The sequence below is a fragment of the Lynx canadensis genome, chromosome D4, assembly GCF_007474595.2.
Source record: "Lynx canadensis isolate LIC74 chromosome D4, mLynCan4.pri.v2, whole genome shotgun sequence".
Classification (NCBI taxonomy): Eukaryota; Metazoa; Chordata; class Mammalia; order Carnivora; family Felidae; genus Lynx; species Lynx canadensis.
Window position 1 is genome coordinate 72682428 of NC_044315.2, and position 24885 is coordinate 72707312.

At 35.5% G+C, this 24885-nt stretch overlaps 1 protein-coding gene across 1 annotated transcript in view; it reads left to right on the top strand.

Moving 5' to 3' along the window:
• The window catches only part of KIAA1958 (KIAA1958 ortholog), an 80793-nt gene that overhangs the window by 31700 nt on the left and 24208 nt on the right, over nt 1–24885 (top strand). Inside the window, exon 2 of the mRNA XM_032595624.1 lies at nt 9705–9788. Coding sequence (XP_032451515.1) covers nt 9705–9788 — 84 coding nt within the window. The remainder of the gene's footprint in view (nt 1–9704; nt 9789–24885) is intronic.

Sequence of the window (24885 nt, forward strand, 5' to 3'; positions counted from 1 at the left end):
GGGGAAAGGTGAGGTGTTGACTTGGATATTCCTCTTGTTTTTTCTGGCTCTGACCTTCCACAGAGGTAGTTTAGGCATCATTTCACTGTCTGGGAGTGTTTTGCACCAGGTCATTCAAATGTGAACTCAGCCCTAGTTATACAAGGTAGAGTTCTTTGCATGAGAAGAGATAGGTCTGCAAACCTATAGATAGTTTTGTATCATAAGAGGGCAGTGCAAACCTGACCATGTAGTTTTCTGACCAACTAGTTTTCTTAAGACAGAATACAAAGTCATTAATAAGACCTACAAGGCCTGGTGTGATCTGACCCCCATGGGCTTTCAGACCTCTACTAGTATCACTCTCCCTTTTTATTGCTCCAGGCACACTGAGAGTCTTTCAGTTTCTCAAACTTAATTTCCATTGCAGGAACTTCTCAAGTGCTGTTCCCTCTGCTCTTCCTCCTTCTATAGTTTATGTAACTGGCTTCTCATTTTTAGGTCTCAACTAAAAAGTCTTCTTAGAGAGTCCTTCCTGGAACATCCATCCTTAAGTTGGTCATTTATTCTTTCTCACAATACTGTTATTTTTCTTCATAGTATTTGTGTTGGTTTGTCTAAGGTTACCTTATTTGTGTTATTATCTGTTTTCACTCACTCTGTGGTAAATTCCACAAAAGTAGGGACTGTTACCATTATACTCATCCCTGTAGAATGAGCCTACTTAATTCCTAACATGTTTCAGTCACTCATTAAGTGTGCTTGAATGAGTGAGGTGGTTCAGCAGGGATTGATGGATTAGCTGTAGAAGAAAGGGAGAGCAGTGTCAAGACTGGTGCTCAGATTTCAAGCTTGGGCAAATGGTAAGTGAGTGGTGGAGGCACTGATTAGATAGAAGAGCAGGTTTGTGGGAACAGAGCCAAAGCTACGTTTTAGGTCTGGGCACATATAATGATTCGTGGCTTTTAGGTACATTAGGTTCATGGGAGTCGTAGGGAACATGATTCTGATGCCTACTCATTCACCGTCTGCAAAACTGTATCTCTAATTGTTAAATACCTGATCTGTTTAGAAAACAATAATTTGTACTTCTATGTTTTTGGCTGCTACCTTGTCTTCATTCCTTTTTCTAGGCCTTTGGGGTTTTTAAATTTTTAAATAATGATTTTTAAAGTTTGCTATTTAATCACAACTTCCTGTATATAATAAGACCATTTTGCTCATCTCAATGCATGCTTTTTTTTCCATCAGTAACAATGACTCATTCAGCTTGCCTGCTGAATGATATGAACACTTATGAAAATTGGAAGTGATCTTTACAGAATCTTCGTTTGTGTTGAAAACAATTTTGTTTATCATTAGTATTAGATAAAAAATAGAACTATTTAGAATCCAAGTTCTATTTTTTACCACACACAAACAAAATTTAATAAAATTTGGCTACTGAGTTTTTGATGAATGACAAAATCTTCAGCAATGTAACTCTTCTTCACGGAGTAGATTTCATGTGATGAGAATGCATTCAGTGAACATTTATGGGATCCCTGTTAAGTGCTAGGCACCAGGTTAGGGACTAAAAGTTGCAGCAATCTCATTCATATGTAAAGAACTGGATCTGAATTCCAGCTTCTTTTTAAAATAACTTCAAAATAAGAAACAGAAACAAACATTCTCTTAAATTAAACTATAAGTCTTCTGCTAGAACCACAGTATACAAAGAAAGACTGCCAGATGCAGTGATCAGTTGGGGATTTGAACATGACACCACGAGACACGTGACTGTAGATCTCAGATGGAGGTGTGAGAACTGTTTTCCACCTAGGATGATACATGCTGAGCAGTAAAATTAACAGTCACTTTTGAAGAACTGGCATGGGGGTGTTTGGGTTGGTCTTGAGAGCTTCCCTGGGCCCTGTTTGACACCAGAGAATAGCAGAGGAGGCAGGACTGAGTCAAGAAACACAAATACACTTGCCATCTTTGTGGGAGGTGGTCTGCCAGTGTGATAAGGCAGTGGAGATATACTAGAATTTGTGGCTTGAAAGGGCACACTGTGTACCAGAAAAAAGATGGGTGTACAATGATCAGCACTGAGATATAGCCTAGTAACCTTACCGCCCTTCACAGATAAAGAAATCATTTAGATATTATTTGGGCAGACCCCTGCCCAAAAAAGCAATCAAGAGACCTATAAGGGAGAAAGACTATGCTGACCATTGACTTTTCTATGCTAGCAATGAATTCTACACAATACTTGAGCAATGCTGCTATTGTCCAGGGTGTGTGGGAGGGCAGGGAGTATGAGTGGAGAGTCTTGTACCTAGTCAAACTGTTGTTCATGTTGTTCAGTTATAAAGACAATAAAAGCTTAAAGACATACTAAAAAATTCAAGACCTCAGGAAAATATCGTTTTCATAAATACTTTCTGATTAAGCTGTTAGAGGACAAACTTTAACTAACTGAAGGAGACTGGCAAAACACTGGTGGTAAGCATTGATTCTGTATATTTAATTGCAAAATTGAGAACAAAATGTAGAAATTATTATTAAAAACAATTGTATCAATTATTTTATAAATACTTATAGTAAGTATCATAAGCCACAACAATGTAGAAGTGTATAATTTTTCAAAAGTTGGGAGGGCACAGGAGAGAGGATGTGGGAAATAGTATAAACGAAGATTCAAAAGATATTACTTAAAGCTACCAATTCAGGTAGTAGGGTATTCAGATTGAAGGTATAAAGGTAACACTAGAAGAACTAAACTAAACGGTAGAATAAAAGCTAACAATTATAAGGACCAAGAAAAATAATAAAATTGAAAATGATTAGTTGGAGGAAGAAATGTAAGTATATGGCATATTAATTTTGACATTGCTTGTAGTGGGGTATCAATATATGTTGTATAAAAATAGAGGATTTGTGATATGCAGAGTTATCAAAATAATGATAACCCCTAGAAAAATTAACAAGAGAACATAAACTGGAAGAGGTTTTCTTTACTCCTAAAAGGAGATGACTGGAATAGACGGTCACTTTTCCACCTCTGGCTGTTGTTATCCTGCTTGTGGATGAAGCCAACACAAGGAAGACGGTTCAGCCAAGAAAAAGAGGAGCTGAGCAAGAGCCCTGATACAATAATCAAAACAGATCCTGGCATATATTATGATCACAAAAACTAAGATTAAATGAAACAAATAGAAATGAGAAAATTAAGAGAGTAGATCCTAAAAGTTCTCACCATGAGGAGAAATTTCTTTTCTTTTTATTGTATCCATATGAGGTGATGGATTTTAACTAAACCTATTGTGATAATCATTTCACAATATATGTAATTCAAAACATTATGCTGTAATGTATAAACTTACACAGTGATATGTCAATTATTTCTCAATAAAACTGGGAAAAAGTCTATACATTAATGTGTAGTATGCAAAATAAATACAATTAATATTAAAACAAAGAAATGAGATAAACTCAGTGTTGACTCTAAAAGTGGATCACAAACCAAAACCCAACGATATCTTATGCAGGTGTTATTGTCATCAAAGAATATATGCATTTCTAAAAATCATTTTGCAAATGGCACACTAAAAAATGACAGAGCTTGGGGCTCCTGGGTGGCTCAGTGGGTTGAGCATCTGACTTCGGCTCTGGTCATGATCTCACAGTTTGTGGGTTCAACCTCCACTTCGGGCTCTGTGTTGTTGACAGCTCAGCTTCGGATTCTGTGTCTCCCGCTCTCTCTGCTCTTCCCCCACTCGTGCTCTGCCTATCTCTCCTTCAAAAATAAATAAACATAAAAAATTGTTTTTTTAAATGACCACTTTTGGGAGAGACTATTCAAAGCCTATGCAACTTTGTAATCAAGTCACTAACCAACCAAACTAATTCTAATAAAAATACTTCAATAGTTTAAAAGACATGATAGACTTCTAATAAATAGTGATGTCCTACAACAAATACAGGAATTTGCTGCAAAAAAAAAAAAAAAAAGTTTTAAAGGTCCAGTTATGTGAATAATGAGCCACTGTCACCGCTATTATTAACAGTAGGATGACTATCTAGAAAAATACCAAGTTGGCGCCTACTTTTTACACCAAAATAAATTCAGGCAATTAAATATTTAAAGAGTAAAAATGAAATTTTAATGAAATAAAATGAAAATGGAAAATGAAATAAAAATGTTTTAGAAGAAAACATAAGAGAACTGTTTTATGGCTTCATAGTGGGGAAAACATCTCTAAGTATACCACAAAATATAAAAAACATTTAACAGAGGTAAGTTCAATACCATAAGTGTGTAATAGTCACAAATACAAAGGTGAACTAAAAAAAAGTATATATTTATCCACATACACATCATTATATGTAACACAAAGAGCTAAATATAATAATGATAACGTTAAGTAAATAATATAATAAATATTAAGACTAAATATAAAAAAAGACTGAATATAAATGAAAAGTCCTAAATGTATCTGTAGCTCCTATAAGTCAGTATAAAAAAAGAAAATGGGCAGAAGCCAAAAAAAATCCACAGAAAGAAAATGAAAAAATATAAGGGGCTAATAAGTATTTGAAAGAAATATTCAATCTTATTTATCATAAAAGAAATGCAAAATAAAACCTTAATATATTTTACCAATTAAATAAGCAAAGATTAAGAAGTTTGATAATACATTATATCTAGGAAGGTGTGATTAAACCATCATTCTTATACCTTATGGAAGTATAAATTGATACAACATATATACATATAGGGCAATAGCAATATAGCATTTCCACTTTGGAAATTAATTCTGTGTATATACTCACTCATATATGGGGAATGTCATGTATACAAGGATACCCATTGTAGCATTGTTTGTAATAGCAAAAGGATAGAAATAATTCAAATGTCCATCAATAGAGAATTAGGAGATTAGATAAATGTATTATGGTGTATCCATAGAAGAACTTTACAGCTATTAGATTGGGGCAAATATGTATGCAGTGGTATGGAGCTATCTTTAATACACCATAATGGTAAAAAGCAGAGTGTAGAATAGGATGTAGAGTATATTCCACCCCCCTACTTGAAAGACAAAAAATAAGTGTTTGTGCATAGAAAAAATCTCAAAAATTATACCCAATTGATTGGTAATACTGGTTGCCATGCAGAGGGAAACAAGGAGATGGGATGGAAGGGTGACTTACTTTCACTCTATACCCATATGTAACTTTTAGGTACTGTACCTACTGTATTGCCTGGTCAAAATTTATTAATTTACTAAAATCAAATGAATCATGGTCCATATTGAAAAAAATTAATCTTAATTTTTATCTAGAACGTACAGGTGGCTGTTTAGTGGATGGCAGATCCAAATGTGAAAAATAAAACTAAAGTCCTCGGAAGAAATAGATCTTCCATTACTTTGGAATAAGCACGATTTTTTTAAATAAGATGCAAAAAGCATGTACCATAAAAGAAAAAATTGATAACTGGGCTATATTAGGATTCGAAATCTTACTCATTAAAAACACCATTAGGAAAGTGAAAAGGCAAGCCACAGATTGGGAAGAAGATATTTGCGTTATGTGTATCTGATAAAGACTCAAAATTTGTTAAAACCTCTTGCAAACAGTAAGAAAAGGGCAGACAAAAGGGCAACAGAAAAATGACTTGAACAGGCATTCCACAAAGAGAATATTCAAATGACCAATAAACCTATAAAGAGGTGTTCGACTTTATTAGTCATCAGGGAAATGAAAATTAAGACTACAGTGCAGTACCACCCACACCCAGCAGAATGGCTTAAATAAAGAAAGACTACTTAGTTGTTGCTGAAGATACGGAGCAACCTGAACTCTCACATACTCAAGTTTGTGAAAGTAAATTGGTACAACCACTCTGGAAAATTGTCTGTCAGTATCTATTAAAGCTGAACCTATGATTTCCTTTGGCCCAGTAATTCCACTTCTAAGTAAACACCTGACATGATCATTTCATACAATGTTCGTAAAAATTTCATTGGAAATAGCCCCAAACTGAAAACTACCCAAATGCCTGATAGAGTGGAAACAAAAATTGTGATATAGTCACACAATGGAATGTGTGTAATGTACCCACAGCAATGAGGGTAAATTATCTACAACTACAAAACAATATGGATGAAACTCACAACGCTGAACAAAAGAAGCCAGATACAAAAGAGTTCATCCTCTTAAGATTCCGTTCATATTAGTTACAATAATAGACCAGACAGTTGTATTCTGTTTCATCAGAATAGCTGTTATTTTTGATGAGAGGGAGTAACTGGAAGAAGGGGACATGAGAAAGACCTCTGGGATGCTGGTGGTGTTCTTTTTCTTGATCCGGATACTGGATTCAATTTGTGAAAATTAATTGCATGCACTTAATGACTAGTATACTTTATTGTATGTATGTTATAACTAATAAAAAGTTTTTAAAAAGAATTGGATCAGAAGTTTTTCTAAAACTAGAGATAAAAGCAAGATAAATGTAGCAGTTTTATATTTTATTATCAATCTTTTCTGGTCTTTTTTGTATAATTAGCTGAAAAACTATTACTTGACTTTAAGGCCATTTACTTCCCCCTATTAGTGCAAAATGAATAAGGGTTTCTCTACTCTTCCCCCTCCTTTTGTGGTGCATTTCAGGCTATTAAGAAAGGAGTTTTTAGTTTCTTTTTTTTTTTTTTTCCTGTAGATGTGTAATGGCTCTCAACTAAAGATTGAGGCCAAGTAGAAAGAGGAGGAAGGCTTACTTTAACTCTTTTACTCACATACCCCTCAAAAGAACTTTGAAAAAACTATCCATTTAAATGGACACCCAAAGGTTTTCAACAGTTTATTTTTATAAAAAAGAGGGAGAAAATGTTGAATATTTTATGAAATGAAGATGAGGATTGACTGTAACTACAAATAATATTTCATGTGTATGAAATAGTTATTGAGCATCTTATGAACAAAAGCATGCTGAATCTGAAAGAACTGAATAGAGTTTTAAGCTTCTATCTTGAACATCCTGGTAGTCCTGCAGAATAGTCCATTTCCAGTGAAAAGAACCAACCTTACTAACCTATAACCCCTTCAGAAGTCCTAAATTCACCCCAGTTCAGGCCCAAATACCCTCTTTCCGATGGCAAATTTCACCTATATAAGAATATGTATAAGAACAAAGGACAAGACATGCTATGGGTTTAATCATCAATGTATAAGTTTTGTTTGCCTCCTCAAAGTCTTTTGCACCCCAGAATATGTACCATATGAGATTGGGGATGGCAACATTTGCAAACTCAGTCTTCATCTCAGACAAGTAAGTTTTATAAAACATTCTGTGTGAAACTTGAGAAACTAGAAATTTTTTCCCTAAAGTTGTCCATGACTGTTTATTTCTTTTTTTTTTTTTTTATAATTTTTTTTTTTCAACGTTTATTTATTTTTGGGACAGAGAGAGAGACAGAGCATGAACGGGGGAGGGCCAGAGAGAGAGGGAGACACAGAATGGGAAACAGGCTCCAGGCTCTGAGCCATCAGCCCAGAGCCTGACGCGGGGCTCGAACTCACGGACCGCAAGATCGTGACCTGGCTGAAGTCGGACGCTTAACCGACTGCGCCACCCAGGCGCCCCAATGACTGTTTATTTCTTAGAAAGTCTCTGAGGTTTGAAGACCACTGTGATGGATATTTAAACAATTAGCCAGAATGAACAGCTGTGCTGGCCCCTTTGGCTTTACATGTAAACAGCCAGGGAAGCCAGCCAGCATGGTAAAAGGTTACATGCAAAGTGTGCCTTCCATCTTTTTGAGGGAAAGATACACATCTTTATTGGTGATATATAAACAGTTTTAACTGCAAGAAAATAGCATAATCAAAAGTCAAGTCTAACGAAGTATAAAATACACTTTTGTATATTGAATTTTAGAAATATGATCCTTCAAAAACATGCCTATAAAAATATCTAATTAGGTAGTCTAGTGAATTTTAGTTCATTTTGTTTTATAAAGTTATGAGGATTTTGGTAATTACACATTAGAATGTCATTTTAAAATAACATACTTATTCATAAATGTGTATAGTAATACAAAAAGTGTATTTTCTGAATAAAATTCAGTTTATTAGAATTCTTATTATTGTATGTGGTTATTTACAAAGACTTCCAATGAGCAACCTTACAAACTAAAATTTTCCTAAATAAGATAAACAGGATAAACAAAATATTTTACCTTTCTGTAAAATCAGAAATTACATTTTTATGTTGTTTTAAACTAAGCTTGATGCTTGCCTCTCAACAATCAATAGGATAGCCAAGTTTTCTATTGTGTGGTTTCATTTTTAGAATTTCTCTTTTTGAGTTACACCCATGTCTGACATAGTGATTTTTGACAAAACATTTTTATTGTTACTATTGAGTCCAAATTTAAATTACATACTACTGAAAGGAAACCATTTAGATGATATCACTGAACTTAATAAAAAAAATTGAGTGAAAAATAGAATAGGGTTTCCATCATAACACATAAACACTAGAACTTTGTTTCTCAAGGGAGTTTCTCTCAAACCTCCTCCTGGGCATGGATTCCTGCCAGCTGGGAATCTGCTATTGATCAAGCATCCTGAGCAATCCTGAAGCACACTCAAGTGTGAGAACTGGTACTCTAGAGCAACATCACTTAACCGTGGATGATCCATAATGAGAAGAAGCAATTCTAGTTCTTGGTGGAAGAGTATAAATAATAAATAAAATGATTTGTCCAAGAGATACATCCCTTTCCTTACATCTGGATTGTAGTAACCTAATTCAAAATTCGTTATCCTGTTTGTTACGCTTCAGAAGTTTTATCCTCGTTACTTTTGTACTTATTAAAAAAATTTTTTTTGATGTTTATTTTTGAGAGGAAGAGAACAAACACGAGCAGGGGAGGGGCAGAGAGAGAGAGGGAGACACCGAATCTGAAGCAGGCTCCAGGCTCTGAGTCATTAGCACAGAGCCCCGATGCAGGATTCAAACCCATGAGCCGTGAGATCATGACCTGAGCCAAAGTCAGACACTTAACCAACTGAATCACTCAGGCGCCCCTATCCTCATTACTTTACAAAATACCGAATATGTTACCACTTCTTACAAATAGCCCTGCAATTACACACAGAATATTTATAAATTGTGTTAACCTAAATTGCCATAAAGTGTTGAATTAACTACTGCAAATCATCTGTTTGGTAACTTTTAAATATAGATCTCTAGTGATGTGCTAAATAACAAATTTGAATATTTAGTTAATTCAATAAAATGGAACCAGTACAACCTCTGGTTTCACAAATGAAGTGATTCAAAATGAGTGTGTCAGCTTTAATGGGACCCTTGCACACTGCAGTAGGATGAATAGCACATTTTTTTCCCTTGCATTCTTCCTAAAACAAAGGCTGTTTCTAAACTCACTCCTCCCACAAACTTTCATGCACAAAGCTTATGTGCCAGTGACACAAGAAGCTCATTTTGATTGTAATGGGCCATACCCTTGTCTAGTACATCATTTGTGAAACTGAAGTTGGCTATTATAATGCAGCAGGTATGTAAATAACATTTGTAAGTGATCTCTATAAAATGGATTCCTTCTTTCCCTTTTCATTATAAGAGGAAACTTTATTTCAGAGTAGAAAGTGCATTGTCTGAACTCATCAACACCCTCTCTATCCCTCCCCTCCCCAATTTGTTGCAGACCAGGATGAAAGAGCAGCTGAGCTCAGCAGGGAGCAGAATGAGAAAACCATCCGGAGCACGCAGACTGCGCTCCGCAATTTCCGTGAGTTCCTCATCTCCAAGTATCCTTCTGAAACAAGAGAGATTTATGTCATCCCTTGCAAGGAGTTGGATGCCTACCTGGCCTCTTTCTTTGTGGATGCCAGGCAGAAGGATGGGTCCGAGTATGAACCCAACAGCTTGGCCAATTACCAGTGTGGACTTGAACGGTACCTAAAAGAACACAGGTATGGTTACAGTATTACAAGGGATAAGGAATTCAAGCGTTCCCAAGAGGCCCTGAAACAGAAGCAGATTGAACTCCGCTGCAAAGGAAAAGGAAATAAGCCACACAAGTCCATGAAGCTCACCTTTGCTGATGAGCTCATTCTGCGGAAAAGAGGACTGCTGAGCCGCTATAATCCTGAGGGGCTTCTCAACCTTGTGTGGCTCAACAACACAAAAGCTTTTGGGCACTGCACAGGATTCCATGGATCTACCTTGAAGTGGGGTGATATCCGGCTCCGGGTAACAGAAACGGGGCTGGAGTACTTAGAGTGGATGGGTCAAGACACTGGTGACCTGAATGCCAAAACCAAGAGAGGGGGGACGGACTCTCGTGTGTATGCCACCCAGCATGCCCCACAGACCTGCCCCGTACAGGACTATAAAGAGTATGCCCAGCGGCGACCTCCTGCCATGCGCTACGAGGATGCTCCTTTCTACCTGTCCATCAAGCCAGTGGTGAACTTGGCAGCTCTGCATTGGTATAACTGCCAAGCCCTCGGCAAGAACAAGCTGGCCAAGATGGTGAAGACCATGTGTGAGAAGGGCAACATCCCCGGCAGGAAGACCAATTTCAGCGTGTATCAGAGCTGCAGCACCTTGTCTGAGGCCCAGAGCAACCAGCTGGTGCTTATCTGTAACAATCTGAGCCAGCAGGCCGCACAGTCAGTGGCCGGGCACTCCAACAGTGGCAATTTCATCGTCTCTGCCTCTTATGACTCTTCCTCAGACACTGCTTGACCAGGTGTCCTGAGCAAGACCCCAGCTTGGTTACTGTGTCCAGAGAAACTGTGGTTATACACTGCTTCTCGTTTCCTTTCCTCGGCCCTCAGTGTTAACTTTATAAAAATATAAATATATAATATATTTTTCTTTTTACAAATAAGCCAATGGAGATAGTTTAGTATTGCTAACATAGTATTTATAGGCTTAACACAAATGTACTTGTGGGTGATTAAATGTAATTACTGTTATAGCCGTTACAAAACCATAGTGGTTCTCAGGCAATACAAAGTAGAGAAGGAATTCCGTTTTTTAAAAAACTGTCAGAAAAGTAACTGAAAGTCGTCCTAGACACGTGTGTCCTCAACGCCTGCTTTTCCTTCCCACCCCACCTCTCATTTTGAGTCTAGTTAATAAATGGCTTTATTTTTTTAAGTTTTAAAATTTTATATTAATCAGGAGGAAACAATACTAGCTCTGCTGCTTACACAGAATTATATTCAGTCAGATCCAGAATATGAGAGTGTTGACATAAGCTCTACAAATTATTTACATATTTTTTTTTAGCTGAATTAGAATTTTAGCTCCTGTGCCTCTTTTTTGTAATGTCTGAAAATCTAGATGTTTAGGTAACATCTTTTCTTTTGAGGGCAATAAAGGTGCCATTCTTTTTGAAAGATATATAATTTTTAAATAATATGCAAAGTCCAATATTGTGGCAAAAAAGACTGTTAACAGCTCTTTACTGTTGTGCTTGAACCTGGATAGATTTTTTTTTGTTCCCTAAGAAATCAGTTTAAATGAAGTGTGATTTTCAGATTTACAAAACTACCAAAGCTTTCAAAATGTTCCCAAGCATTAGACTGTATATCAAACATAAAGAGAAGGTAGAGAATGGGAGAGTCTTATTAAAAATCTGGAAGCGCTAGTCAGGACAACAAAAGAGGACTACTCTTCAAAGCCCAAACCCCCTGAATTATTTATTTATAAGCATTAAACTTCAGTCTCTTTTCCCTAGGAGATTACTTAACTCTGTAGTTGAGATCAAAAGAATATTGACACTCATTTTGGGTAACAACATTTTGTTATTGGATTTAGCTGAATTCAAAGCATTCTTGAAAATGTGCAGTTTCTAGTAAATATAAATTTATCTGTGATACCCTGCAATTATAATAATAATAATTTTGGTTAAACAACTCTTTGTGGTGGTTTTCCCAAGGTCTTTATTTTCAAGTCTTAAAGCCTGTGGTGTATTTTTAGTTAAGATCCTTCAATAACAACATAAATTTAGACATTAGGGCGACAATGAAGTTGAGCTTGGTTCCTGTCCTGTATAATCATTAACACATAGAAAATCTGAATCTTAATTGCTTTGTTGGATTCTGTTGGGAAGTATTTGTTCTTTAAGGCAACCTCTTAATTCACATTAGCTAGAAGGGTAGGTGGTATTTTATGTGTTAACTTATTGTACAACGAGTTCAGGTTTCATTTTTATATGCCTTCCTAAATCATCACAAAAGCTGAGGTTTCCCTTGGCTTGGTAGCTTTTTTCAACACCAAGTCATAAACACATAAAGACTCATTCCTCTATATGGTGACCTTTCCTTTGGTTCACGAGTAGAAAGTCTTCTGTGGACTTTTTGTGGTGGAATCAACTTCATTTCGTGACTTTTCCTCCATAGAGAGGCATCCAGAAATAAGAAAGGGTGGAAGATGTCTTGCTTTATTTTTTTTTTTGTATTAATGATGGCAGCCACCATTTTTTAACTAGTGTGTATGCCAGCTCTGTGTCAAGTGACTTACATGCATCATTTATATAATAGTTACTAACTGTGTGAAAATTAGAAAATTTAGGTAAGCATAAAGAGCACAAACACTCATAAATCTGCTGGCCCAAATAACCACTGTTAATATTTTAGTAAATATTTCTTTAGATATTTCAATACATACATATTTATTTCTGTACACATCTTTCATCCTTTCAATCCTTGAAAAGCTTAGTTATCTTCATTTTATGTTGAGATCAAGACAAATCAGTTATTGTTAAGGAAATAGTACTGTCTTCTGACTTGAGTTTTTTCTGTTTATCTTCCTTAGTTCCAGCTCAGAGTCAGTTTCCAGTGATTTGAGCCAGAAATGGGGACACAGTGTTTTCCCATCTCTCAAGGCTATCTGATTAGAAGGAATGCTGAGTGACCTTTCATGATGGCACACTGTGTCCCCTGGTGCCCCCTCTTCTGTTCATTTTGAGTCACAGGGCCTCTTTCTCCCAGTTCCCTTTACAAAACTTTCCTTATTCTATAACCTTGTTTGTAAGTGCACAGGACAGCCTACTATAAAAGAACTCTTAAAAAAAATTTTTTTTAATGTTTGTTTATTTTTGAGAGAGAAAGAGTATGAGCGGGGGAGGGGCAGAGTGAGAGGGAGACAAAGAATCTGAAACAGGCTCCAGGCTCTAAGCTGTCAGCACAGAGCCTGACCTGGGGCTTGAACTCAAGAACTGCAAGATCATGACCTGAGCCAAAGTCAGAAGCTTAACCAACTAAGCCACCTAGGTGCCAATAAGGCTGTTCTTAATGGGTTACCTCTCGTTTAAAAAAAAAAAAAAAAAAAAAAAAAAAGGTTTTTGTGAAACACTTAAAATGTGTGCATTTTATTTTTGCATTGACATACTTTTAAAAATTCTTAATATGTTTTTGACAGCAAAGTAAGTTTGTCATGAGGAAGAAGGGCAGCGAGGATGTACTGAGAAAGCAGAATTAGGGAATTTTGCATTCCTATTTGTGTTGATTAAGGCACTACAATGAAAATCTCTCCTATTTCATTCTATTGCATTTTCATTCAGAAGAACACAAATTGAGAATGTAAATTACTTTTTTATTTATTTTTATTTTGCTTTGATAACTCAAACCAAATAGGAACATTGTGACATTTAGATTTAGAAAGCTTTTCTGAAGAATGGCTTGGTAGAAGTTTAGCTGAATTACATTATCTCTTTGCATTAATGAAATTATGAAAAATTATCTGCAACTACCTCTAAATTTTGTGTTTTTATATAAACAATACTGAAGACATGCTATTGCCAGATGCCATTTTCATTGTTACTTTAACTTAAAAGAAGCTATGTTCATACTGTGGCACTGGTACATGCCAAAATATCATTCATGTGCTTTCGTGAAAATTCAGCAGTCCAGCACGTGTTCACTACAACTGAATGTGCTGCCTTTCCAGTCAATCCTGTGATTCATACAAAAACCATAAAACCATATTTGCAAGGTTTACATTTTTAAGTCAGTGTAATGTCACGTAAGGAATTCTCCAGTGCTCCTCACATGACTCTGAAAGTTTTGCACTGTCTACAACAAAAGTGTCAAGCCCATCTGTCAGCATTTGAGGGGAGATAGCTGCAAAATTCAGTCTTTCTTCTATATTCATGTGAGTGACTGTTGAAAACCTTGGATGGTAGCAATTGTTTTTAAAACCATAATATCTGAAAAGGTTAGAGAAATTCAGGATGTTAATCCAACAGAGCTTATTCTTAAAATTCCATTTATTCTCCTAGTCAGTAGGGGTAGTCTGAATATGGTTTGTAATATGCCAGCTACTTAAAATATTTTTCTAGATCTTTTCCCTGTGTTAAATTTTCCCTATGTCAGTTCACTTTCCCCTGTGTTAAATCACTTCCCAGAGCAGTAAACAATAGTCTGAAAATTTTCTAGAGTAGATCAGGTCTCTTTGGTTTTTCATTTAGATCATTGTTAGCTGAAACTTTCATCACATTAATTGGTCTCAGTCATATGGCTTAGCTTTTAAGATGTCATGACATCAAATAACTTTCACTGAGAGAGAATTTACAGCCATATCAACAGATATTTGAACACCTATTGTCCAGACACTGGGAGGGGTACAAAGATGTGTAAAACAGTCCCTACCCTCAAAGAATTTATAAAAGATACTGTAATAAAAGTTTCATTTCATTTTTGAGAGCTCACCAAAAAAGTCTCTGCCGATACTCTTTTTGCATCATTTCCCGAATTTGTACTCATACAGTTTGTCTATTATTCAGCCACTGAATATGTTGGTTTGCTGTGGAATACATAACACTGCTTTGAGTATTTTGACGAGAATCTTCCTTAGAGCCTGTTTTAAAACCAATATGAAGGCAGCCACTCCTGCATCATCTATTGGGTTCACATAGGTGCACACATGTACAAGAATGTGCAGATTACCATCACTATCGTTTACTGAGTACTTAACAGTATGCCAGAGTAGTAAGTGCTTCTGTAAGCTGTTTCACTTAACTCTCACAATAGTCCTGAGGGTAAGTGTGATTATTTCTCCATAAATGAGGAAATCACGGAAGTCAAATGGGTTGCCCATATCACAGCTACTACATAAGAGCATCGGGATCTGAAACCAGATCCAGATCCTATTAAGTTCTGTCCTTTTCAGCTGAGGCAGCTTGTTCACAAAGTGATTTGCTGTGCATCTGTGGACTCTGAAGTGATAAATTATACATGAAATCCCTAGTGCAATAAAATCATCAATATTCATTCAATTCCAAATTGAGAGCAGTGCCATCACCTGGCATGTTTGTTGGTACAACATTGTTTAGGCCTCATTATTTTAATTATTTTGATATAGGACATTTGGCAGTTTGTTTCTCCCCTGGCCATGAGTAGAGAGCATAAGTCTGTGTCACTTTTTAAAGGACACTTAACTTTTTCATGGAGGTGAGTGTGTGTACAAGTAATTATATTTTTAAAAGTGATTTCCATTTGTTTTTACCCCCAAATAAACCAAAAACTCAATTTTAAGAGAGTTCCTCATAAATCAGACAGGGAAAGGGAAGGTTGGGCTCTTAGGCCCAAAAGGCAGTATTGCCAGCCACCAGTTACTGAGCATTGATTGCCGGTCTGCCAGGGAGTTTGATCTTGCCTGCAAATTTGGTGCCAGCAAATTAACAATATTTATTTTTTTTAATGTTTATTTATTTTAGACAGAGACAGAGACAGAGCACAAGAGGGGAAGAGAGGGAGACACAGAATCTGAAGCACACTCCAGGCTCTGAGTTGTCAGCACAGAGCCCGACCTGGGGCTTGAGCCCATGAGCTGTGAGATCATGACCTGAGTTGAAGCTTGATGCTCAACCAACTGAGCCACCCAACCCCCACCCCCGACAATATTTGATAGAAGAATTTGTTGTTAATATTTTGGTTTTTTATCTATCGAGATTGTTTTTGGGGTGCCTGGCTGGTTCAAGTCAGTTAAGCCTGTGACTCTCGATCTCAGGCTTGTGAGTTCAAGCCCCACGTTGGTTGTGGAGCCTACTTAACAAACAAACAAACAAACAAACAAACAAATAAATAAATAAATAAATAAATAAATAAAGATTGTTTTTAACAAAATTTTTGAAGAAAAATACTATCCTTACGAGTCTCAGAATTAGAGATAGACCAAAACCATTCAGATTTTCTCTAGTTGGCTATCTCATAGTTCAACATATTAGAGGCAAACACTTCTGATTTTAATCAGGCTTCTTGTGACTGGTTTTCTCTATCTATAGGAAAGGAATATTTTGATCTGTATTTCTCTAACCAAAATAGAGCTATAATACTTAGCATCTATAAATAAAGACTTTACTATGTGATAAAGGAAATAGATTTCCAAGCCTAGCGGAGAAGTCAAGAGGAGTGTATGATAATTTATTGCAATAAGCTAATTTTTAAAATGTTCATTTATGAAAAAAATGTTATAAACACTAAGGAATTAACAAGTTCTCTACCAATTAGTTTTAGTAGATTTTTTTCAAATAGAATTCCTTTATATCAGATCTTGGCATATTACCATATGATAAGGTACAGATAGAGAGTTGCTTATTAAGAAACATACCATTGGCAACGGGATCCTCAGTTGTTTTTTGTTTTTCCCTTAATGCATGGAATTCAACATTGCTTCTCTTCCCTGCTCAGATCTGGCTGAGATGAAATGAATGCATTTTCACAAGGCAAAGTGATGAAGACAGGATGATTTTAAGAGATCCTTGCCATAGAATATAACTGGGACATAAATATACTCCATATATCATCTTTGGTTAATGTATTTCTAATGATATAAAACAGAAAAGGGGATGATATTGGCAAACTGCCAACAACTCTGATTTCACTTCTAATCAGAGAAAAGGAAGTTAATAAAAATTTATCATGCTTCATCCTATTTGTAAATTAATCAGATGGAGGGAAACACCTAGGTTGGTATGAAAGATTGCATTATTTTTAAAAGATAACATTTTAATACAATTGAGTTGGTTTCTAAACCATGACTTTGTTGAATTACACTCAGTATTAATGAAGTCAGTATTAATTTGTTCAGAATATTAATTAGGTCAGAATATTAATGTGAACCATCATCTTTGCTGAATTATAATCCTAGAGGCTGACCAAGAGAACCTCGAGTCCAGTGCTTTTCAGTGCTATGAAGAATAGGAGTCACCATGTCCTCTTGGGAGTAGAGGACAAGGAGGTCAAGGAGTAGAGATTGCAAAGGGAGTCCTCACGCTGATTCCCCAGGAATTCTCATGTTCCCTATGCCCCTACCTTCCTATTTTGAGACTCACTAGACTGAATGAGCTACTACCTCTATGACACATCCTTCACATGGGGAGTCTGGAAAATAAGATTGGAAACATCTAACCTAATCTACCTCTCTTTTTTATAGAAGAGAGGAACAGTCCTAGAGACATTAGATGAATGCCCAGGTGTACACACCTTGTCGGAACCAGAACTAGAACCTAGGCGCCCTGACTTCTAATCCATAGATCAGAGTTTAGGGAGGGAAAACAACCCTGCGTTTCCACTGAGAAAGAGTATCCTTTTCTTGTTTTCAAAATTGTAATTGGTTTTTAAGCCCTCAAGTCAAGTTTCTATTAGAAGTAGATTCAAGCTGCTAGTTTCCAAATAGGCTATTTTTACATGTGAATTGTCACTTTTCATTGTATAGTGTTATATCTTGATTTTAGCAACTTCTTTTTGAAATTTGATGTAATAATCTCTAAATGTAATCATTTTTTAACAAGCATCTCTCCCCATTCATACTTAGTTTTCATTTACAGAGGGAAAACAAACTATAGTTTTCAAGTATATGAATTCCAATTATAGATCATGAACTAAAAAGTAACTTTTTGTTTATTGTGACACTCATTTGCATATCCAGCTTCATAGTATCTATATTATTAGTTTCGAATGCAGTCTATAATATCCTTTTTTATTCTATGGAAAGGTTAAAATATCATCTTGAAGGTTTGAGACGTATCTTCAATCCAAAGGATCAAAGTTCTATCAACATAATTAGGATGTTTCTGAAGTGAATTTAGTTAAAGATAGGGAAGAAAGAGAAAATGGGAACTAATGGAAGACCTATAGCAGGAAGATGTAGAAATACAAAGTATTTGTAAATTCTCTGATTATCCTGCTTGTTCTTCTAAAAAAGAATTCAAGCATAAATGAAAAATTTTCACAAATTTTTATTTTACAAATTATATTTACCAGATTATAGTTGAAGAAAAAAGGTGAAATTCTAGAATTTTTTTTTTTAAGTACAGTGGAAGTGTCTTTTGAATGCAGTGTTGAATTTTGCTAGACTTCTAATGTTCTCCTTTGTATTACACTGGAATTAGAGAGTATTTTTACCATGGTACATCCATTTCAAAGAGCTTTGAAAATGCTTTGGTATAATTTATTTATTTGTGGTAAGTAGAATTAGGAAGACATCAGCAATATAGAACCTTAACAGTAATTGCGCATACTGTATTTAAGTGATTTTTATGTCTGTTTACTTTCTGTAATTCTTACATTTTATAAATCAAATAACTTAGTATACTTCCACTAGAAATTAATTTATAATGGATTATTTATACTGGATGAAGTAGCAGGTCCATTTTAGTATTAATCCACCCAGATTAACTTTATCTAACAGAATTTTTATATCTACAGTTCATTATATTACAACTTTTTAAATAGCATTTATAACAAAAGAACTTTTGTTTTATAAAGTATTTGTTACAAAAAAAAACCCATCTTGCCAAAAACCATTACAATTTCTATGCATTGTGTAATATTCAGTGATGTCACTGTTGAGATTTGCATGTTGTTATGGGTGCCCTTTCCTATCTGTGTTTGTGATGTTTATGTGGAATTGTTAACCATTGCTGCTATCACTTATTGTAGCTAAACTGAAGAACTGTGCTAAGAGGCTGTGCCAGTCAACAGTTGTATGTGTGACTTGTGAAAATGTGTACTTAGTTGTTTAATATTTTGAGCCAGCACTTAGTGGCCTCTATGGAAGGAAATATTGTAGTTGTCAAGTGGTGCCAACTTCAGCATCTTGTTTCACATGTGTAAATTCCACGTCAAATTTTCTTCCATACTTTCCCCCAACTCTTTGAAAGGAAATGTTTGCAAAAAGAGAAAGCAAGAATTTTTAGCTTTTTCGGTACTCCTCCCACCTCAAATCTATTTTGTTCTTCTGATACTTGAACACCTTACAGAAAAATCCTATGGAATGACAGTGTAGCAGCTTAATTTACTTTTATCTGGTTATTTCTATCCAGGTAAATGATGTAATAACAGAACTATGAGGTGCCTACATCATTTTTGTTGGTTATCCTGGCTTATTGTTTGAATTGGTTTTAATAAGAATTTTTAGCTTTTCAAATTTATTTATTAGGGACTGTGGAAGTCTCAGAGTTCCCAAATAATTAACTTTTATATTCAGCATTCACATGGGCTTTATAACCTATTTGGCTGCCTTGTGACCATCAGAATTTTTTCATACCCACCTGTCATTAGTTTTTCCTAGTATTTACATCTTGTGTCAGTATTTCCAAACAAACCCTGCAATTCGAGAGAAAAGTGGATGAATTCTATGTTTTGTTAAAATTCAACATGGGGGAAATATTATACATTTATACTCAAACTGGAAGGGAAACAGTCATAAAATGTTAAAGAAAAGTAGGCTATGTTCTTAAGAGCATTTTAATACCAACATGTCAAAATTCCTTGCTTAGTGCAGGGTTTCATTCTGTCTGCTCAATGGGTTTATAATTATGAGATTTCTTTAATCTCCTGAGTTATGTAGAGGCTTTTTGTGTGACTGTCAGATACATGGTGACAGCCAATGCTGTATTTGGAAACACTGCTGCTGAAATTGCTGATTTAATTTTAAGAATATTAAAACTAATTCATCAAGGCCCCTGCCACTCCTTTGCTTAAAGGAAAAGAAAGGCAGATTTTAATTGTGAGCCTTTTCTCCAGAATATGCTTTAAACATTTACCCCTCAATGGAGGTGATAAAGCAATAAAAGGAAACTCAATTATGTATGTTCTAAAGAAGTTCTGCCCTTGTCCAGTGGCCTCCAGAACAACACTAAAGTATTTCTTGATTCCTGCATTGGGGGTTTTCAGGTGAGGTGTTTATACATAGAATTTCTTTTATATTTTGGACACCAAAGATTATGGCATGATAGATCATGATGATTAATGGTTTCTATTAGATAGCTGTGGGCACGTTTATTTGAATCCTGCTCTTGGATTTTTTTTTTCCCCATTTTGGATCTTCTTTACATTTTGTCTGTCTGTCCTAAGGCCCTTATGCCCAGGGCAACTTTTAAGTAATACATATGTATTTATTAGGTTTCTAATTTATATAGTATATTTCCATCATGACTTTAAAACTTTTTTTCACTGCTAAAATTAGACCTAGATTTGCCAGATAGCCCCCTTTTTCGTTGTAATCTGAAAATGTAAATGTAACCCCATAGGCCTGAAACCTGGTAAGAGAATGACTGGAAGCATTTTGGATTCAACAGAATCACTTAAATCACTCATTTATCTGTTCAAATGAAGAACTTTGGTTGCTTATTAGAATGAATGCTGTATTCAACTTAAATAAGATCTTCCTTATGAAGATTTCTTTCATTCTACCACTTAGAGGTTAATTGGGAATAAAAAGGTAGATTTATCAATTTATTCAGTATAATTTAACTCCAGTCACTTGTTTAAAACAGAAATATAGCCACCACAGTGAATACTTAGAAAAATGTTATGAAAATGGTACTGTTCTTTGAAGATACATTTATTACTCCCCCCACCCATTTGGTAGAGTGTCATTTTTGATATATTTTCCGGCCACTTGACTCTTAACTGACTTACGTGAAAAAAAGCACATGTGTGCCTGATGTTCATTCTAATCATATTTTAAAATTCTCTTTTAAACTGCTGCAGTTATAATTTGTGAAAGAGGAGAAAGGTGAATTGAAATGGAGGGAAATTTCTCTTAATATGTTAAAATGTGTGACTTTGATGCTCTTGGTTAATCCTCTGCCAGTTGATATTTGTATTAATATGATAGACCTTTTTTTGTTAATAAGAATATACTGTTGGCTTCATCTTTATTTTGCTGCTCACTGCGTTTCACACTACAATGTTTTCATCTTTTTCAGCTCACTGTTTTTGCTTCATATTTGTCTGTGTACTTGTGCTCTAAATAAAATTCTAGTTTTATGTCCCAGTGGCTTATTCCATTGTGTGTATATTGGCCTCTAACGTCGTGTAATTTTCTTTTGCTTTCAGTATTTGTTGATAACAGCCTAAAACCTATGGAAGTAAGAAAAAAAATCCAATAAAGTCAGCTAATGAGCATCCGTGATGTCTCCATAATGAGAGCATGCTTTAGTCACAGTATTTTGTCTGTATTTGGATATGACCAGTCTTCCTTCACTTAATAAATGGTTTTCTGCAAAGCTGGCTGGCTGCTCTTTGTAGCTAAAACAAACGTTTTTAAAAACATAGCCTCATTTTGAAAAAAAAAAAAATTGTCCTGGTCACTGTGCCTTAGGCCCCAGGATATAGTCAATGAATATCAGGTGTTGTTTCTAACCGCTGAGGAGGGGAAATCTTGGAAGAGAGTCATTTCTACATGTGTGCGTTCATATGCAGCCCATAGGGTAGGGAAGACACTTTAGAACAGCTGAATTAATCCTATGCTTCCTGGAGCCCCAGGTCCAAAAGTCCTACTTATGAAACAGAAAGCTCCACTGCAAACTCCTTGTCTGCGAGCTCTGTCGGCCAGTTGTATGAAAGTTACACCCAGCAAAGTAGATGTCAGGTTCCGGACTTCCTCGTTTTTAAGAAAGTCTTTTTGGTCATAATTCTCCATGTGCCATTTTTTGCATTTAGCTTATTTGATGACATTCTTTGAGCAGAATAGGAATGGTTATTCAAAATGATTATCACTTCAGACGTCTTTGTTATGTCACTAAAATTAATAAGAGAAAAATGTTAAAATAAAAAACCAGAAAAACCAGAAAATATAATGTTCCTTATCCCAGTCATTGGTTTTGCCAACATGCAAATGTATTTCTTTCATGTCTATGAATAATCCACCAGTCTTTACTCATAGAAAGCTGAATATTGCAGGCACACCTGGGTGGCTTAGTCGGTTGAGCGTCCAACTTCGGCTCCAGTCACAATCTCACAGTTTGTGGGTTTGAGCCCTGTGTTGGGCTCCCGGCTGACAGCTCAAAGCCTGGAGCCTGCTTCAGATTCTGTGTCTCCTTCTCTCTCTGCCCCTCCCCAACTTACGCTCTGTCTCTCTCTCTCTGTTTCTCTCTCTCTCTCAAAAATATGGAAACATTAAAATTTTTTTATTTTTTTTTTTTTAATTTTTTTTTCAACGTTTATTTATTTTTGGGACAGAGAGAGACAGAGCATGAACGGGGGAGGGGCAGAGAGAGAGGGAGACACAGAATCGGAAACAGGCTCCAGGCTCTGAGCCATCAGCCCAGAGCCTGACGCGGGGCTCGAACTCACGGACCGCGAGATCGTGACCTGGCTGAAGTCGGACGCTTAACCGACTGCGCCACCCAGGCGCCCCTAAAATTTTTTTAAATAAAAAAAAAAAAAGCTGAATATTGCAAATAGAAGCAACAGCTTTATTTTTGTGTGATAGTATTTTAAATTGTATTAAAGTTACTTTATCAGTAGTTGTAACTTAGTTTATGTGTTCTTGGTACTTCAAGAAACAAGAAACTCACCTTTAAATTTGTTTACAAGTTACACATTTAAAATGGGACAAATTAGGGGCGCCTAGGGGCACCAGTCGATTAAGGGTCCAACTTTGACTCAGGTCATGATCTCACAGTCTGTGGATTTGAGCCCCGTGTCAGGCTCTGTGCTAACAGCTTGGAGCCTGGAGCCTGCTTCAGATTCTGTGTCTCCCATCTTTTTCTGCCCTTCCCCTGCTTGCACTCTTGTCTCTCTCTCTCTCTCAAAAATAAACATTAAAAAAAATTTTTTTAATGAAATAAAATCAGACAAATTTTATTTCCCCAATAGAGGAAGAATATTAGAATTCAAACTGAGTAATATTTAGCCTACAAGTCAGAAAATATTTTTTTAATTTTATTTAATTTATTCATAATTATCTTTTCTGAAAAGATATCAAGTAACTAAAATGGCTCATATGTACAAAATACTTAATGTTGGTGATATATCATCTGAAAAGATTATGTTGAAAGCAAACATTTAGTTTGGTGGCAAGCATCCTCAGACCAAACTATTGTTTTTTAAAAGAGCATATTTTCTTTATTACAGTTAATAATGCTTTTAAAATGTGAAGGCAATAAATAAATACTAATTGTGAACAATTTGACAAATACTGATAAGTAGAATAGGAAATAAAAATCACAGGAATTTTACTACCCATAAAAAACAACTTTTAACATTTTGGTGTTTTATTTTATAATTCTTATGCTTAGATGCCCTTCAAAAGTTGTAGTGAAAAAACATTGTAGTCGAACTGTATTTACTGTTTTGTACATTTGGAAAAGATCTTTAGCCTTTGATTTTTTTGTCTTATTTTATTTTATTTTGAGAGAGACAGAGACAGAGCACAAGCAGGGGATGGGCTGAGAGAGAGGGAGACACACAATATGAAGCAGGTTCTGAGCTGTCAGCCTGGACCCACAGACCATGGATGGGATCATGACCTGAGCCAAAGTCAGACGCTCAACTCATTGAGCCGCCCAGGCGCCCTGGATCGTTAGCCTTTGAAAGTGTGATTATCATATAGTTACATAGCTTTCCATTGCATAGTAGTACCAAAATCTAGCTTACAATGCTTTTGTTGGCTTGGATTTGTATCCAGTTTTCTCCTGTTACACATTTGCCTTCAAGAACATCCTTGAGCATACATTTTTGTGCATATCTATGATTAAGTGTCCAGCATAAATTTCTACAAGAGGAATTCCTGGGTCAAATAAAAAACATTTATTTTTCCTGCATATACATTTCCAAAATCCTAGTCATTTTTATGACTGGCAAAAATAATTATTCATATTATAAAGCTTAAAAGTCGCACAGAGCTAAATACTTACCAGGGTGATATGTATCCTTACCCTTCCAAATTTTTTTCTAAACTCTAGTGCAATTTCCCCCTATCTGAGCCAATACTTAGATATAGACCTTTTTATATTTTTGCCAGTCTGATAAATGAAATACATCCTCTTTTGATTATAAGGTCTTATTATTATTAATGCTTTTGTTTGTATTTCTTCTATGAATAATTGCCTGTCACATCCTGGGCCCATTTTCTAGTGAGTTATCTTTTTCCAATTGATTTAAGGAAGATTTTCATATGTACTTTGTCACTTTATGTGTTATAAGTATTTCTCCAGGTCTGTTTATTGTCTTTTAAAATTTATTCAATGCAGAACTTTTGAATTTTTATGTCATCTGATTTGTTAATCTATTTTTTATAGCTCTGGGCTGTATCATGCTGAGAAAGGCTTTTCTTACTCCCAAAATCATGGAAATTGTCTTCTTTATGGAAAGAGCCTTTTGAAAAAAGATCCATTTGGAAATGCGTTGTGTGTGGTATGAAATAGGAATCTAAATTTGCTTTTGTTTTTGTTTTTCCAACTCAATAGCTTATTATCTCAATGCATTTATTGAAGAGTCCATCCTTTCCCCAGCAATTCGAATTGGAGCCTTTTTTATCGACTCAATTTGCATATTTACACAGACATCTTTTGGACTTTCTTCTATAGCACTGATCTATTTGTCTTTTTCTTTACCAGAACTTAAACTATAAATTAT